Below are 17,802 nucleotides of genomic sequence, written 5' to 3' on the forward strand. Positions count from 1 at the left end.
GCCTGTGCTAAAGACATTGCACTGGCTGCTTGTAGCATACCGGATTCGTTTCAAGTTGCTGATACTTACCTTTAAAGCCCTATATGGCTGGGGACCTACATACCTGAGGGACTGCCTTTCCCCATATGTACCCCAGTGGGCCCAGAATCGGCTGGCCCTCCCAAGTCTCAAGGAGGCCAGGCTAGCAACAACCAGGGCAGCTCCACTCTGGTGGAATGAGCTCCTGGAATAGACCAGGGCCCTGTGGGACCTTTTAAACAGATAACAGGGCAACTCCTTCCCACACCAGCTGGGCAACCTTGAGCAGTTTCAGACAGCTAAAGCCAAGAATGTAGACAGTATACTGCAAGAGGCAGGGGGGGGGAATGAAGGCACATTGGGTAATCAGAATGCACTCATGATACATAATGGCAGCTTGCTGACACACTGGCTGCTTGTAGCATACCGGATTCGTTTCAAGTTGCTGGTTCTTACCTTTAAAGCCCTATATGGCTGGGGACCTACATACCTGAGGGACTGCCTTTCCCCATATGTACCCCAGTGGGCCCAGAATCGGCTGGCCCTCCCAAGTCTCAAGGAGGCCAGGCTAGCAACAACCAGGGCAGCTCCACTCTGGTGGAATGAGCTCCTGGAATAGACCAGGGCCCTGTGGGACCTTTTACAGTTCCGCAAGGCCTGTAAAACAGAGCTCTTCCACCAGGCTTTTGTAGCCGCCGGCACTACTAACAATTGACAGCCTATGGAGAGCCCTGTTTCCCCTGGGACTTTAACTACAGCCTAAGGTAACCACCTAAAACAATCTAAGAAGATCAAGGAGCTAACTGTGAGATGAGAGAACAAGAACAACAACCGCTGTGGAATCATCACCACTAGCACTTTATTATGTTTTATGGTTTTAGAATTGTTATTGTATTAATTGATGCTGTTTAATTTTTATTCTATATTATTGTACATTTTATGTTGTTTTTATGTAAGCCACCCTGAGCCAGCCTAGGCTGGGAGGGCAGGGTAAAAATCTAATACATCAAATCAAACGTTGTATGGAGCTGGAAGAAGCCAGGAATAAAATTTAAAATGTTACAGCATGAAAAAAGGAGGCTTAGCTGTACCATATATTAAATTGTATCACCAAGCAGCTGCAGTAGTTTGGGTGTCAGACTGGATTACAAATTCAAATAAAAGGAATATTAAATTGGAGATAACTGATACTAAAGAAGGAATCCACAACTATTTATAGACTAAGGATTCATTAAAAACTATTCAAAGACAAGATGGCAATCATACCTTGAGGTGTGGATTATTAAGAATATGGTTTCAGTGTAGAAACAGAATAAGTCCACAAATCTCATCTTTGACATCCCCAGTTGATGTTTATTGTGACAATAGTACAAGAAAGAAAATTGATCATATAACTTATGAGTCTATGATGGATAAACAAGGAAAAATAAAATCTTGGCAAGCAGTTCAAAACAAAGGAAAAAACAATCCATGGTTGTTATATCATCAAATGGTATCCAAATTCAGAGAACAAATAGCTAAAGAAGGTGGTTGACTAAGGAAGAAAATGACTTTTGAACAATTAATCACCAGAGATTTAAGATACCTATTAGGAATAATTTATAAAATATTATTGCAATATGACACTGAAACAGAGCAAGTTAAAAATTGTATCATAAAATGGATGCAAAATTTTGCAGAAAACATACATATGAGTTAGTGGGGAAATCTATTGACTAAAGAAATTAAGTTTACTGAATGTCAAATATTAAGGGACAATTGGTATAAAATATTTTAGATCAAGGGTGTTGAACTCATTTGTTATGAGGGCTGGATCGGACATAAATGAGACCTTGTTGGGCAGGGCCATGTGTGTCAGGTAGTGTGTGTGTCAGGTAGTGGAGATATAAACTTTATAAAGAACACAAACACAAAGGTTTTTTTTTACTTAAAATAAAAACATGCTTAAAACATTAGCACTCTTGCAATATTTTGTTTATTTAACAGTGACTGATAACTGACACCTCTTGCTCTGAATTATTGCATCAAAATGTCCGTGCTGTTGCAATCTTGAGTATGCTGTTCAGGTGTATATCTTTAAGCTGCAAACCTATGATGACACAGCAGCAGCAGAACTGGAAGAAGGAGCAGAAGACAGCCAGTTCCACTGCGGGCCTGATAGAAGCCCTCCAGGGGCCTGATCCGGCCCCCGGGCCACATGTTTGACACCCCTGTTTTAGATGGTATATTACTCCCAAAGATATTGCAAAAACTAATATAATGGGAAGTGCTGGAAATGTCAGAATACAGATGCAACATTTTATCATATCTGGGAGACAGGCAAGAAAATAAGATATTGCAAAAACTAATGAAGAATATAATGGGAAGTGCTGGAAATGTCAGAATACAGATGCAACATTTTATCATATCTTGTGGACATGTAAGAAAGCAACAACATATTGGATATACATGAAGAAATGCAAAAGACATTAAAATCCAAGTTTGTGATGGATCCCAAATATATGTTATTAAATATTGTACCAAGCACTATCACAAAAATACTCACTAAATTAATTAAGTATATGGTGACAGCGGCAAGAGTAATCGTTGCAGCAAAATGGAAGGCAGAAAGATGTCAGATCTGAAGGAATGGAAGAATAACTTAAAAGAATATGCGACAATGACAAAATTAACATCTCATATACACAAAAGACTGACTCAGCGTTTCAAGAAAATGGAAAGTATTTTTCAGTTATATAGCTGAAAATCAAGAATAAAAATTAATAGAAAATGATAAAAAGGCAATATATATTTGTAACAAAAATAATACGATATATGAAGATAGATGGAAAAGATAGAATAGAGATACTTAAATAGAAGTGAAAAATCAAAAGTATATATACGTTCTATATAAATATATGATTTGATTGATAATTATATGGTTTAAATTATTGTAATTTTGCATGTTTTACATGATTGTGTTTGTTCTGTATATGATTTAGATTATTGTAGATGATCATAGTTTATGTTTTATGTTTGTGTGTTTGTAAATTGAAATAAAAATTATTTTAAAAAGACATCAGTAAATTATAAAGGATAAATTGGGAACATTCCCACTTAAAAGTAACTTGATATTTAATATTTTCTAGGTCCAGCCATTCTGGTTATTTCAGAGCTTATAATGAAGGCAGGAGAAGGTATTTGCAAGGAGTGGAGTGAGGAGAAGAATTTCTAGCTAAGAAAAAAGTTGAAAGTAGTTGTGACTGAATTTTGCATCATTAGACCTTCACACAGAAAATTCAGTCTCTCTGAAAATGCTTTAGCAGTATCCAACAGTGGCTAGCTGCTTCATCGTGAAGGCTAACTGTATCACATTTGTGCTATATTTTTTGCAAGAAAATATTCTTTAAAATGTTTTTGGCAAAATTGCTTTAAATCCCCAGAGACAATCTGTTACCTGTACAATTTATTTTAACTGTGGATTTGAAATCTTCTTGCTCTGCCATATGCACTTGGCAATCATGTTTTCTCTATATTATCGATGTGTAATTTTTTAAAAATGAGTGCTAAATATGCAGGGCAAGCTTGGCAACAATTGGCACTTAAGCAAACTGTTGGAAAATACTGTATTTAACAGCTCCTGTACCTCAGTGGGGGACCAGAGGTGTTTGAGGGCAATATAGAAGTGCCAAGATATCTTAGAAATTGATTTCTAAGCTATCTGTACACATGTGGCTTTTATTTTTTCTTTATGCTTGCTTTGAATAAGAACACTTGAGGTCAACAGTCAGGTTAGCACTGGAGATGAAGTAAAGCACCTTTATTCTGCACCCTTTCCAAATTATTTAGCTGTGACTCAGAGGGTAAGTTTGCTGGGGAGGGGTGTGGGAGGGTTGGTTTTGTTTTGGGGTTGGGGAGGGGTTGGTATTCTGCTTTCTTTGCTGTGGTCAAATGAGCTGTAATGAGAGAACAGTTTTGAAAGCCAAGCATTTCTAAATATTTTTTCCTTTTATGGAATAGAACTCTTAGAACATCACTTCCTGGAGACTGTGTACTCAGAACTGCTCAGTGACACAGGAAAGTTCCTTGCATCCAGTGATGAGATGTGAGCCTTAGGGTGAGGATTAATCCTCAGCTGCTCTATTTTAAGCAAGGAGTTTATGAAAAATGCAAGAACTAAACAAAGCCTATTTATATTATATTGGTTGACACAAGAATAGCAGAATGTAGTAAGGTGCAGGTTTTCACCTCTAAATTGATTCAAATTAAGCATCCTGTAAACTAATGTTATACAGGATTTTTTAAAATGCTCCATCTGTTCTGCTAAAGGGAGAGTGTTTCACTCCTTGGAGTCTTATGTCCAGTTAACTCACGGGCTTTCTTTTTTCATTTACAACTTCAATCCAGTGCCATTAACAGCTCCTCAAGATCACCAAATGGACCAAATTCCATTTCCTGCAGAACCAGCGCATACACATTATCTTGTCCATTTTTCTTTCATTCAAGAATAGCATAATCAGAATGTTTCATATTAACATAGTTAGTACACGTGTTCTCAGAAATTACCTGTGACTTAGTATGAATTTCAAAAAAAAATTCAAAGATAGTCAGGAGATGACCTGAATTTATATTGTTAATTTCCTTCATTTATACTCTTCCTTTCTTGCAGAGACTGTTGTAAAGCCACTATCTGAGTATAGAACTAATGCAGACTCTGCATAAACATTTGCCAATGTTGTACTTTTTATGCTAAGGAACATTTGAAATCTCCCTTTACGAGTTGTAGAGATCTTTAACATGACATGAAACTGAAACTCTTGCCAAGCCTCAAAAACACAGCTTGTCATTTGTGGGTTATGTTGGCAAATTTTAAGCTTTCTCTCCCCTCCTTTACCAACATATTTCCAGTATATAGGCTGGGTGGCACAACTGGGATCTTCATGTCATATATGACCTCTTGCCGCTTTAAAACTACTGAACCACTGACTTTCAGAGGAAAGTGAATTGCACGCCCATAAAATTAACAAGGGTAAAGAGATAGCCTTATCGGTTGAATGGTCAGCTACAACTTTATTGCAATTACAATTATTGCAGTAGAAAATTAACTTATTTATGTCTTCCAGCATAGTGTATGTACAATCCTTGGGGCCTAAGAAGATGGGAAGTCAGTTCCCTGCCCAGGTCCAATGCATAGGACAGCCACCCTGCTCCAAGCCTGGTAGCACTTGCCCTGAGTCTTCCCATCCAGACCAGCTGTGCTGAGTGCATTTGCTGTCACCTTCTTCACCAGTTGACTCTGGCCCATTCTGCATCTAGCATTCGCTCCACTGTCGTACCAAACCCACACTGGAACAGAAATCTCTCTCTGCATTGCATGCCACTTTCACTTTGATTGTTGGATTTTATGGCAGTGTCCAGTCCACATGCGGCTTTCACGTCATTTGATCTCTTGGTTTTATGGTAGCCATCTGCATAGATTTATGGCCGTTTTATAGCCATTCAGGGGTGACTCTGCTGTCAGTACGGTGGCCGGGGTATTTGAATGTGGTTTTGGCCCAATCTGCATTTAGCATTTGCTCAGCTGTTTTACCAAACCCACACTGGAACAGAAAAAGGTGCAGTTCAAAACCACATTCAACTACCCTGGGCCAACACCGTACTGACTGCAGAGTCACCCCTGAATGGCCATAAAATGGACATAAATTTCTGCAGACAGCCACCATTAAACCAGAGATCAAACAAAGTGAAAGCGGCATGCAGTCTGGACACTGCCATAAAATGCGACACCCAATCAAAGTGAAAGTGGTATGCAATGTTGACGGGAATTTCTGTTCCAGTGTGGGTTTGGTATAACAGCGGAGCAAATGCTAAATGCAGATTGGGCCTGTGACGACCCCTTATCTGGGGAGGACTGGTTTCCCTTTAAAAGTGTACTTTATGTTTTGTTCTACTGGGTATATCTGGCTGCCACCAGGAAATTTTAAGGCTTTCCAAACCTTTTTCCTTCACTTTGGCTCTTTACTGGGTAGGTAGGTCGAGTTGAAGGCTCACGAGGTACTATGTGGTCCTGGGAAGTATTTCTTTCAGAGCTGATATACTTAAATAAAAGAAGATTTATTGAAATAATTCATAAATAAAAGGGTAGAACTATGTAACCAGTAATGTGAATATTTTGAACAATTGCTTGGTGTCTCACACAAGATCTGCTCCCTTACTGACAGGGATCTTTCAGGTAACTTTGTAACTCTTTAACTTTACTTTACTGTTTCCTAGACACTCAGCTTCAACACCGAACTGCTTGTCTCTTTTCTTCTCATACACAGAACTGAACTCTCTTATATCACACACAAGACTGCTTCCCTCACAGACCTCAGAACGAACTAACTTCACAACTGTCTTTATCAACTGTCAAACCTGTAACTGTCACTCTTGACAGACAGACATTTTCATCCACTCAGAACCACTTCCAAAACCCCTCCCCCTCTCTGTCAACCACCAATCACACCACTCTTGTCTCTTCAACCACTCTAATATATCTCAGCCATGCAACCAAACTTTTAAAGAGACACACACACATATAAAACAAGGAATCATTACAGGGCTTCTGTGTGGATGAGAAGGTCAAGCCCCAAGATGGTGCTTTTGTCAAACCCAGAACCCCTAGTAGTATGCTCTGAGAAAACCTTCAGCCACCAAAAAGGCTGAGAAGACAAGAACTATATAAACCCACCTGCCTTCCACCTCCCAGTGACCTGACCAATATGATCGATAGGGCTGGTCTCTGGATGTTTTCCAACTCAGTGATGCTACAAGTCACCCCACCATCTCACCTATGTTGGGAAGGGAGGAAAATGGGCTAATGAATAGAGATTTGCTTCCCATTCACAGCCTTCCACCCCCAGATTAAGGTACTGCTGGTACAGTGTGAAGAAACTAGATTGTGATTTAATTAATTGAAATTGGCTTGCATGTTGTGATGAACCCCCTTCTTTCTGAGTATGTAGGGTTTGGTTCCTTTAACCTTTCGCAGGCTGGAGCAGTCTTCTTTTCCACTGACACTGTCTGCCAGCCTCTTTCAACCAGGAACCCACACAGTTCGTCCTTCTGCCACAAATCAAGCCACTTAGTGACTCTGGGGCTTTTTAGGAACACTGCCTTTTTATAGGATGAAGCTTACTGTTTAACTTTGTCAGATACTGTCAGACACTGAGGCACATGCAACTTGGAACAGTAAAACCAATTGAAGATTTTATTTACAAGGACAGGCAGAGAATATATGTACAAGGGGGAAAACTGATGCTTGTGGATACGTAGTTGCAGATGGTAAATTTCAGCTTTAGGTTAGTTCCTTTATAATCAGTCACTTCAGATGACACAGTACAAAACTGATCTCTGATCTCAACCCTGGTGCTGTTCTAGATTACCGGCTTTCTTAGGGATCTCTCAGGTACTCTCCACCTCCACAGAGAAATACCTTTGCTGTGCCTTGGCTTCTGGACCCCCACGAGTCCACTAAACCATCCTGGCACACACTTCATCCACTAAATCTGAGTCTCTCTTTCTAGCAGGGTATAGATCCTATGTGAGAGGCACGTGAATATTTAACCAAAAGGAGGCCCCGGTCACACGGGCCGGAAAACGCGGGGGGGAGGCATGGCTATTTGCGCCGCCACATTTAGACGCATGACAACGTGATCAGATGCGTCAGCGGCAACCCATGGTTCCGGCCCTCGGCATGTGTGCTGTAACGAAGACGGCCGGAGGGAAAAGCCACGCCGGCGTGATCACACCGAGGGAGTCCGGAGGCAGCCCGTGGCAAACTGTTTACTAGTACCTTCGAGGAGGGGTTTTTTTATTGCGCATTTTCGGCAGCATGCCACTGGTTGGCCACGGGTGCGCCCCAGTTGCCAGATGTTGTGGTGTGATCGCGCCCTGAAAACCCGCCATTCCATCGTGGCTCTCCTGCGGCAAATTTGCCGTGTGAACGTGGCCAGAGTTTATTTTCCTTTTAAGACTCCTTAGCTTTCACTTGTAGTATTGAACTACATTTGGCTCTTCTCAGGTTCACTTAATATGGGAATCTGTAGAGAAGGCTCGTTTGCTCCTCAGACTCAGAGATGTTCCACACAACTTTTCAGTCCCCTGGCACAGTACCAACAGACTAAAACCAACTGACAGTCTCAGCTGCCAAACTCCAACTGTCAAGAGTTGGTTGTTTTTTTAAATTAGAACTCCCCCTTGAATTCTGCATCAGGATTACATCACCACTGCTAGTCACATGACTGCAGGTGTCTTTTCTTGCAGGCTGATTTCAAGCCTGGAGTCCGTCACACATGTCAATCGCAAAAGCCACAAAATCAGGCAAGTAAGGGGTGTTTGTATACTCAGAAGGATTCCTCAGTTATGCAGACAAATATGAATTTGTAAATTAACCATAAGCAATGTTTTTTTTTTTAAAAAAAAAACCAGTCTGATAAGGAATAAGTATGCTCCAAGAGCATGGAATGTTGAGACTCCACTGAAGGGGTAACTGGGCTACTCAACCCCCTGAGAGCTTATAGAATCCTAAAGGGACATATTTGGGGAGTGGGAGGGAGGTTTCCAGATTGTTTCCTCCTCAATTATTTCCTCACAAGCCCCATCTTCTGGGAATAATACTGATCCACTTTATAGTTCTGTTGTAAGAGCTTTGTACTATATGTATATTTTGTACTTGTACAAAGAAAAGAACTCATTTATCTTCTCCTCCCCACAACAGACACCCTGTGAGGTAGGTGGGGCTGAGAGAGCTCTTTCCAGAACTGCTGTTTCAAGAACATCTCTGACAGAACTATGGCTTGCCCAAGGTCACACGAGCAGCTGCAAGTGGAGGAGTGGGGAATCAAACCTGGTTCTCCCAGATTAGAGTCCGTGCATTTAACCACTACACCTAACAGGCACCACACTACACCAAAGCTAAATACAGGACAAATATTATATGAAGAAATGTCATTCTTAGGTATTCACAGAATAGCTGCAAGACAGACTGTATAGCTGTATCTGAACTTGTAAAAGAACACTTCAAAAGTCCCCAATGAAACCTCCAAAGCAGTAATTCAAGGAATGCTGAAACAGCTTCTCTTAAAATGTCCTTATTAAATTTCATTAGACCTTAAAATCCCTAGTTAATAAAACATAGCAGAAATATCAGTTGTTCCTGTAAACTTTATTGCTGCTTATTATTACAAAGTGATCCCGGTGTTAACAGCTTGGACTTTAAATTGATTTGACCTGTATTTTTGGCATCTATTGTAGACTTTGGATCAAGAGGCTGCTCAGATTTTCTCTTCAGAGGCTAACCCGAAACACATATTCACATCAGTGCATGGTCTCTTTAGTCCACATTACAATCCAACGTGGCGTTTGGCTCCCAACATGCCAACCCTACCTGAAAATATTGGTCAGCCTACTGAGACTCATCATTCCATTTTGCCACCTACAGATAAAGTAAGTAACCTTATAAAATCTGTTATCCTGACAGAATGCTGAAAATCCTTATTATATCCCTTAATATATGTAGGTATCTGAATATGCTAATTTCTAGTTGGGAGTATGTATTTCATGTTCTGGTAAAGTCATGAAGTTTAATAGGTGATATAATATTGCCCCCACCCCGGGCAACTAGTCGGCTGCTGTGTGAAACAGTATGCTCAACTAGAGGGACCACTGGTCTGATCTAGCAGGCTCTACTTGTTCTTATGACTATGTAGGGGAAGAACATTGCAGACCATTATGATGTTACAACATAAGGCAAATTCCGGCTTTTACAGAATTTTACAGAAGTAAATTCATCCACCTTAAATTTTTTCCAGGAGTGTAATCCACATTGACAATAGTTGGGAACCAGCATAGTTTAACAAGTTGTTACAGAACTGTCAACTTAAATTGGATTATTTTATTTCTGATGCTATTGTGCTCTTATTTGTGGGTGTGAGCAGAGCATTTTAATCCCTTTTCTAGATTGTATTTAGAGCTGTTGTCAGCTTCTCAGTAGAATTGGCTGCTATGGTAATATAGTTTGGGATGTTCCATGACTTTTTCAGCTCTGGGCTTCAGCCAGTGCTGGCCCTGGGGATACTTCTGTTAGAGGAGTCACTCTAATTATTTTTAATACTGTGTTCCTCTTTCATCCAGATATTTTGCCAGCCTAGTAAGTGTGCCCAGAGACGGTGAGGGGCTTTCTGTCTCAGAGGTCATTTCGGGGGGGATCGCGGGGGAACGCAGTTCCCCCGGGTGAGGTGCAGGGGGTGGGGCACAAGACGAAGCCCCGCCCCCTGCTTCCAGCCGCCCCGCTTCCAGCCCTCATTCAGCCAGGAGGAGGCAGGAGAAGAGGGAGGGTAAGTTGCTTCCTCCCCGCCTCTCCCCACCCCTGCCTGCCTGGGGCCAGGGAGGGCCTTGGCGGGGCTTCCTCGCACTCCCGTTGGCCTTGCAGGTCCACCGCCAGGCCCTCATATGCTAATGAGTTATGCTAATGAGTTCCCCTAGCTCTTTTTCTATGAAATGACCCCTGTTCTGTCTAAAGTAAATGAAAAGTATGCATCCAGAGAGTGATTTCAGCTAAGCATACCTTTATTTAGTCAGGAACAAAGACGCCTTAACCGGCTCGCAGGCCGGCTTATATTCCCTCAGAGAAACCCACTACCAAACACCCCCCCACTCCCGATAGGCTATTTACAATGCCCAAGAGACCTATTGGCCTCTTGGCCTGGGACCTAGCCCTTTCATTGGGCCTGGCTAGGATCCTACTGGCCCATTGTCTTTTGGCATGAAGCTAGTGGTGTTTGCGCCTGGGCAAATCCAGGCATGCCCGGCCCTGACAGGGCCTGATACACTACAGTAAAGGAGAAACATAGGGTGATTTCCCACAAGCGCTGCTCCGCACTCACTCCTCCCTTTTGCAGCAGAGTCCATCCTTCCTTGTCATACTGACAGTACTAAGTACATAGTTTTCCTTACACATGGTACTATATCAACATAATGAAGGTCCACAGAGAAACTTCTTGGCCCTCTGATTTATTCGTGTGGAAGAGATGGTGACAGCTCATCTGACAGGATACATGCTTTGCATGCAAAATGTCTCATCCCTGGCATCACCTGTCAAAGAATCTGCGTAGCAGGCACAAAGAAAAAAGACTCCCTCCCTGCCTGCAGTTCTGGGGAGCTGCCAATGGACAGAGCAGACGTTAAACTAGATGAACCAATTACTATAAGACAACTGCATGTACTCATGTGATTTCCCATCAAAGAACTTTACTAATATGCATTTATATAGTACTGGATAAGTGTGCCTAGTATCTTAAATGTATTTACATCTGCTTCTCTTTTCATCAGTCATCTTTTTTTTAAAAAAAGGAAAACAACTGAGATCATCGTGTTCTTTCAAAAGTGTTGAAAACTTTAAAGCCAATGTATATCTGGCATGCTTCGTTTTACTTTATCATTGTCTTTTAAAACTAGGACACGGTATTCTACACTTTGGATAAAAACATCCGGTAGTTTTCCTTTAACATCATAGGAAAATGTTGTCAGTGTGAACCCTGCAGTGATTTGTCATATATACTGACTAAATAGCACATTTTGCAGAGAGCTGGTTTCCTGGTCTAAGATAAACAGCTGTGTTAGTGAGCAGTCCATTAGGCGGCATGCAGTATAGGTCAAACAGAGCTTGATTTTTCTTCATTGCTTACAATTGTATTGTATTGCTGTATACCTACAATGTTTGCCAGGCGTAGAATAATAAAATGGCTCCCTTAGGAGCAATAGGCACTATGGAGTATCTGAGTGCTAACTACAGGTCTCCTCTTGCTTGGAATCTGAGTGACAGAAATGCTTTTTAAGTGTTGTTTTCACAAATGTGCATTTGAATTGAAGAAGTGCTACAATTCTGTGAATGCAACTCATCACCTAGATAATCAGTGCCGTCATAATTCTTCAGAGTTTACATATTTGTGCTTGATAGTGCTTCCCTGTTTTTGCTTCTCATAGTATTTGTCCCGATGGCGGGACTGCACCCCCACCCCCACCGGAGTCAGCCGCCCAGACACGACGCCAGAGGAACACAGAACACGCCGACCGACGCTTACCGGGGCCGGCCGGCAAGCCGGGAGGCGACGGGTCGGCGGGGGTCGGTCCTCGGGCAACGGGGAGAGGAGCGGGCGGGGCGGAGGCGCGGCGGAGAGGGGAGCCCGACGCAGCAAGGGAGATGGGCGGACCCGAAACAGTCCTCCCCAACTCAGCTCAGTACAAGGAAATAGCAGGGAGGCTACTTGGGGCTCTGGAGTGCAAACAGTGGAAGCACAAAAAGGCTGCTGTTGCTCCATACCTTGTTATTGGGAAAAGGCCCCTGGAAAGCTGTGAATCAGGGTCACAGAGAAGCATTCTCATGGTGTATGCACAATATAATCGCCACAACACAGTATTACGGTACACCAAAATTTGTACATCTGCCCCATTTTAAAAGGCAACATATGAGTGTAGCAGACAAGAAAACCCCCTTATAGTTGGCAGGAAAAGAAACATTGGGCCAAGATTCTGCTATGTAATGAAGAACTTGCTTCTCTTCTTCTCTTCTCTTAATTTGGTAGCAGTGAAAGGAGAGAGTAATCAGCTACAAGATGGTGCTAACCTTCCAATTCAAGGGCATGGAAGTTTGAGCTGCAGTGTAGCCAAACTCTCTGAAAAGGAAGCAAACTAGTTTAGAATGTGGAAGCATATCGTCTCCTGTGCATTGTAGATTGTTAAATGAAGTAAAATACCCCACAGCAGAGGTCATTTCGGGGGGGATCGCGGGGGATCGCAGTTCCCCCGGGTGAGGTACAAGGAGGCGGGGCACATGACGAAGCCCCGCCCCTGCTTCCGGCTGCCCCACTTCTGGCCCTCATTCAGCCAGGAGAAGGCAGGAGAAGAGGGAGGGTAAGCCGGGATCATTGGGGGCGGGGTGTGTGGCCTTATGACACACTTCCGGTGATTTCAGGGATGTGTGGCCTTATGACACACTTCCGGTGATGTCAGGGTGTGTGGCATATGCTAATGAGTTATGCTAATGAGTCCCCCTAGCTCTTTTTCTACGAAATGACCCCTGCCCCACAGACTATCACTGTGTCTTTTATTTGTAAATTTAAACCCATGATGCTCCAATAAATGTGTTAGTGTTTAAACAATGATGCCAGCTCTGGGTTGAGAAATGTCTGGAGATTTTGGAGGTGGAGCCTGAGGGAGGGACTTCAATGGGGTATAATGCCATAGAGTCCACCTTCCAAAGCAGCCATTTTCTCCAGGTGAACTGATCTCTGTCACCTGGAGATGAGTTGTAATCCCAGGAGATCTTCAGCTACCACCTGGGAGTTGGCAACCCTATGTTTAAAGCAACACTGCCCTTTGTTCTGTTTTGTTTAGAAATTTCTCTTACCCAAACTACACATTGTGCTGCGGTCAATCTCCTGCCTATTTTTTAAAGTTAAAATGCAGCTGTGGAGGGGTGCCAGTTTTGAAAGAGTGGAACAGAGAGCGTGTGTTAAACCGTTTCCTTCAGTGCCATTTTCCTGGTGAAAATCCTTCCCCAGCTGCCTCAAAAAGGGAAAGATACATTTCTTTTAATGTGGATTTTGAGCTTCAGATGGATCTTTTTTGTGAAAGAACAAAAGGAAGTCTTAAAATAGATTGCTACTCCAAATATGCCTAAATATTTAGAATACTTTTAAGACAAATACATTTCACTAAAAACTTTGGCAACACTCCACCTCTAGTCATGCATAAGCAAACTGTTAATATGCCATTATTTGTACAAGAATATGGATGTGTATTGGAATGCACAATGGAATGTGCATCCCATTCAAAACAATACAGTACTAAGGACTGCTTGGTCACTTGACTATGCCTCTGATTTATGCCCATAGGTCCTAAACCAGCAACTGATACATGCAATAACACTTCTTTATATGCATAGATCTCTTTCACAGGATCTGCTGTTGGAAATTTGTAAATGTCAAGCACTGCTAGCCCTGTTATGTTGTCATTAAAGAAGTCCCCTGCATGAGCTGAGCCTTCAGATATGTAAATAAACAAAATAATGTTGGTTTCCAAGGAAATAGTATAATCTGTAAACTGCAATTTTGAGCAGAGGGCTTAACTGGTTTCATTAACTGTTTAATTGGGTTCATTAATTGGTTTCATTAACTGTTCATGAGATATGTAAGTGATACTCTTCTGTTAACTGGGATGGATTTATTTTGTACTGGGTGAAGTGGGTGTTGGGTTGCTGGCATCCCGGTGGAGCCTGGAGTTCTCCCAGAGTTCTCCCCAGACTACAGAGACCAGTTCCTCTGGAGGAAATGGCAGCTTCAGAGGGTAGACTCTGTGACCACAAGGGTAAGAAAGAAGTCTGATAAAGGGCCAATATTAAAACCCTAGTAAAAAATTATAATATACAAAAATCCATGTATTTATTAGAAAGCCAGTTAAAAACAAATAAGGGCCCAATGAAAGCTCCGTTACAAAGTTCAAGTGGCCTGACAAGGATGTTTGTTTGTGGACACTCTAGCTCTAACTAAGATAGTCACATAGGTGCTTTCTGGACCAGAACTGGAAGATGTTCTAATTCAGCAGCTGTGCATTTGGCACCAGACACATGACTCTCATCTTTAGAGGCCTCATAAACATCCTTGTCTTGTGTCTATTGCTCTTGCGGCTTAACTTTCCTTTTTTGGTCCGGTATTATCAGGGCTGTTTTTGGGCAGGAACACACAGGAACAGAGTTCCAGCTGGCTCCCAAGTTGGCCACACCCAGCAGGAAATAATTAGCATAATAGGCCACACCCAACAGCAGAAACTCATTAGGATTGGCTACATTAGGAGTGTGTGGCCTAACATGCAAAGGAGTTCCTGCTACAAAAAAAGGCCCTGGGTTTTGACAACAAACAAGGTAAACAGAATAACAAGCAAAAGGTGGGTGTGGCTGGATGACCACATTTCTGGTAACATGTGGGTGTGGCCTAATGTGCTAATGAGCTGTGCTGTCAGGGGTGTGGCCTAATATGCTAATGAGTTTCTGCTGTTGGGTGTGGCCTATTATGCTAATGAGTTCCTGCTGGGCTTTTTCTAAAAAAAGAGCCCTGTCGGTTATTTTATTGTAATATGTAATATTGGTACATGTGTACCTCAAACTGTTTGACTTCTGAAGAAGGCCCCCTATAGGGCGGAAACGCGTCAGATCACTTATATTGGCCCTTGGGTTCAGGCCACTTGAACTTTGTAACGAGGCCTTCATTGGGCCCTTATTTGTTTTTAACTGCCTTTCTAATGAATACATGTCACTTTGTATATTATAAGTTTACACTGGGTTTTTAATATTGGCCCTTTATCAGACTTCTTTCTTACCCTTGTGGTTCTTGATTCCAGTTTTTGGGTCAAGTCTGTTTTCCCCTCCCTGTGTCTTACTGGTAGACTCTATGACATCACATCACTACTTAGCTCCTTCTAGGGTTGCCAGCCTCCAGGTGGGGCCTGGAAATCTCCTGGAATTGCAACTGGTCTCCAGACTACAGGGGTAGTCCCCTGGAGAAAATGGTTGCTTTGGAAGGTGAACTGTATGGCATTATACCCCACTGAGGTCTAGGATTACCAGCCCCCAGGTCCCAGCAGGGGATCCCCTGGTTTCGAGGGCTTTCCCCCACCACAGACCAGCTGGCCAGTGGGGGACACCTCGCTTCTAAACAGGGATGTTGTCATGTGATGTCCACGACACAATGACATCACTTGGATGTGGCATCATTGCGTTGGGGACATTGCACAGGGGACACTCTGGCTTTTGGGCAAACTCTATGGCTTAAGCCCAGTTTGCTTGCCCCAAACCCAGAGCACCCCTGAGCAATGTCCCCACCCACCCCTGGCATGCCCCCCAAATCCCCCCACTGGAGCAACAAGGGGACCTGGCAACCCTACTGAGGTCCCTCCCAGGCCCCACCCCAAAATCTTCAGGAATTTTCAAAACCAGAGTTGGCAACCTGAGCTCCTTCTCTCCCCAAACTCCACCTTCCCCAGGCACTGGCCCCAGATTCCCAGCAATTTCCGAAATCAGAGTTGACAACCCAAAGTGGATAACTGGTATTAGGCAAGCAAGATCAGGGGTCATTTCGTAGAAAAAGAGCTAGGGGAACTCATTAGCATAACTCATTAGCATATACCACACCCCCTGACATCAGGGGCCCGGCGGTGGACCTGCAAGGCCAGCGGGAGTGCGAGGAAGCCCCGCCAAGGCCCTCCCTGGCCCCAGGCAGGCAGGGGTGGGGAGAGGCGGGGAGGAAGCAACTTACCCTCCCTCTTCTCCTGCCTCCTCCTGGCTGAATGAGGGCTGGAAGCGGGGCGGCCGGAAGCAGGGGACGGGGCTTCGTCATGTGCCCCGCCCCCCTGCACCTCACCCGGGGGAACTGCGTTCCCCCGCGTTCCCCCCCGAAATGACCTCTGAGCAAGATAAATACCAGTAGTGGCTCTTCAGTCTATTTAAAACCATATTTTAAAGTTCCTTAAGTTCTTAATAAAATTGTTTACAAACAATAGGTGTTAGATGCCAGTTTTTATTGGAGCTAGCTGAAGGCCATAGTAGGATTTCAATCGTATGGTGAAAGAATTAAACTTACTTGTACACATAAGAATAATGTGGTCAGTTTTTACTGTGTTGCTGAAAGTATCACTTGGTATATTTTTACTTTCTCTGTTTTTAATTACATTTTTCACATAAACTATTCAGGAGCCCCCTGCTGAAGTAGCAATATCCAATACACCTGCTATAGTTCTTCCAGAAAATACAGTTATACAAGATACAGAAAAGGAAAGAAATCTATCCCTCAGGTAAATAAAATTATTGCATACATTGCATATTGTGTATGTGTGTGTATCTTCTGCTATCAGTTCTGCTATCAGTTTCCAAGTGTCCATAGAAAAAGAGGTGCAGGAGCTTATTAGCATAACTCATTAGCATAACTTATTTGCATATGCCACACCCCCTGACATCACCAGAAGCTACCCTACAACAAGCATGAAAATACAGATCAAGTTAGTATTGCTATTTATTTTTGTGATAGTTGCTATACAAAGTCTCCTGGGTTCAGCTTTTTAAACTCCAGTTTTTTTAGAAGGGCAAATTAGCAGTGACCTTTGCTATATATGAGTGGGGTTGGTTTGTTTTGTAAAAGGCAGTTACATTCTTATTTGTTTATTTGTTTGTTTATTTGCATTTTTACCCCGCCCTCCCCGCGAACGGGCTCAGGGCGGCTTACACAGGGGCATAAGCCCATACATAAAACAATATAAAACAGTAAAAACCATTAAATCACAACAAACAGATAAAGTGCTCCACTTATCAGACCAATGTACCTGTATAGTTACATGAAAAATAAATTATTGCAAAAAAAAACTTGTTCAAATAAATGGTTACTTGTATGAACAGTGTGACATTAGAGAATGGGACTTGTGCAAGCTTTTTTTATATGCTCAGCAAAAACTTTTAATAATGGAAGGACAGCCACAATCTCATGCAAGTTTCTCTTTCAGTCACTTGCAAACTCTCCACCAAGTGGTACACATTCTGCTTGCTTCATGTTTCACAGGGCTAGCAGATCTACTAGTAAATTATGAATAACCTGACCCCTCGAGAGAGAGGTGTGCCCAAAACAGAGTTACACACATGACGCATATAATAACGTTAAATAATATTAAATACATAACCAAGTTGCCTTCTTCAAGTGAATACAAGCTAAGCTTTGCCTGTTG

General features: G+C 42.6%; 1 protein-coding gene across 1 annotated transcript in view; it reads left to right on the top strand.

Annotated features, from left to right (window-relative positions):
* Positions 1-17,802, top strand: part of MRVI1 (murine retrovirus integration site 1 homolog) — a 116,111-nt gene that overhangs the window by 40,846 nt on the left and 57,463 nt on the right. Inside the window, exons 4-5 of the mRNA XM_015406962.1 lie at positions 16,781-16,881; positions 17,640-17,656. Of these exons, the coding sequence (XP_015262448.1) occupies positions 16,781-16,881; positions 17,640-17,656 (118 nt within the window). The remainder of the gene's footprint in view (positions 1-16,780; positions 16,882-17,639; positions 17,657-17,802) is intronic.

The sequence above is a fragment of the Gekko japonicus genome, unplaced genomic scaffold (assembly GCF_001447785.1).
Source record: "Gekko japonicus isolate JY-2015 unplaced genomic scaffold, Gekko_japonicus_V1.1 scaffold1489, whole genome shotgun sequence".
Taxonomy (NCBI): Eukaryota; Metazoa; Chordata; class Lepidosauria; order Squamata; family Gekkonidae; genus Gekko; species Gekko japonicus.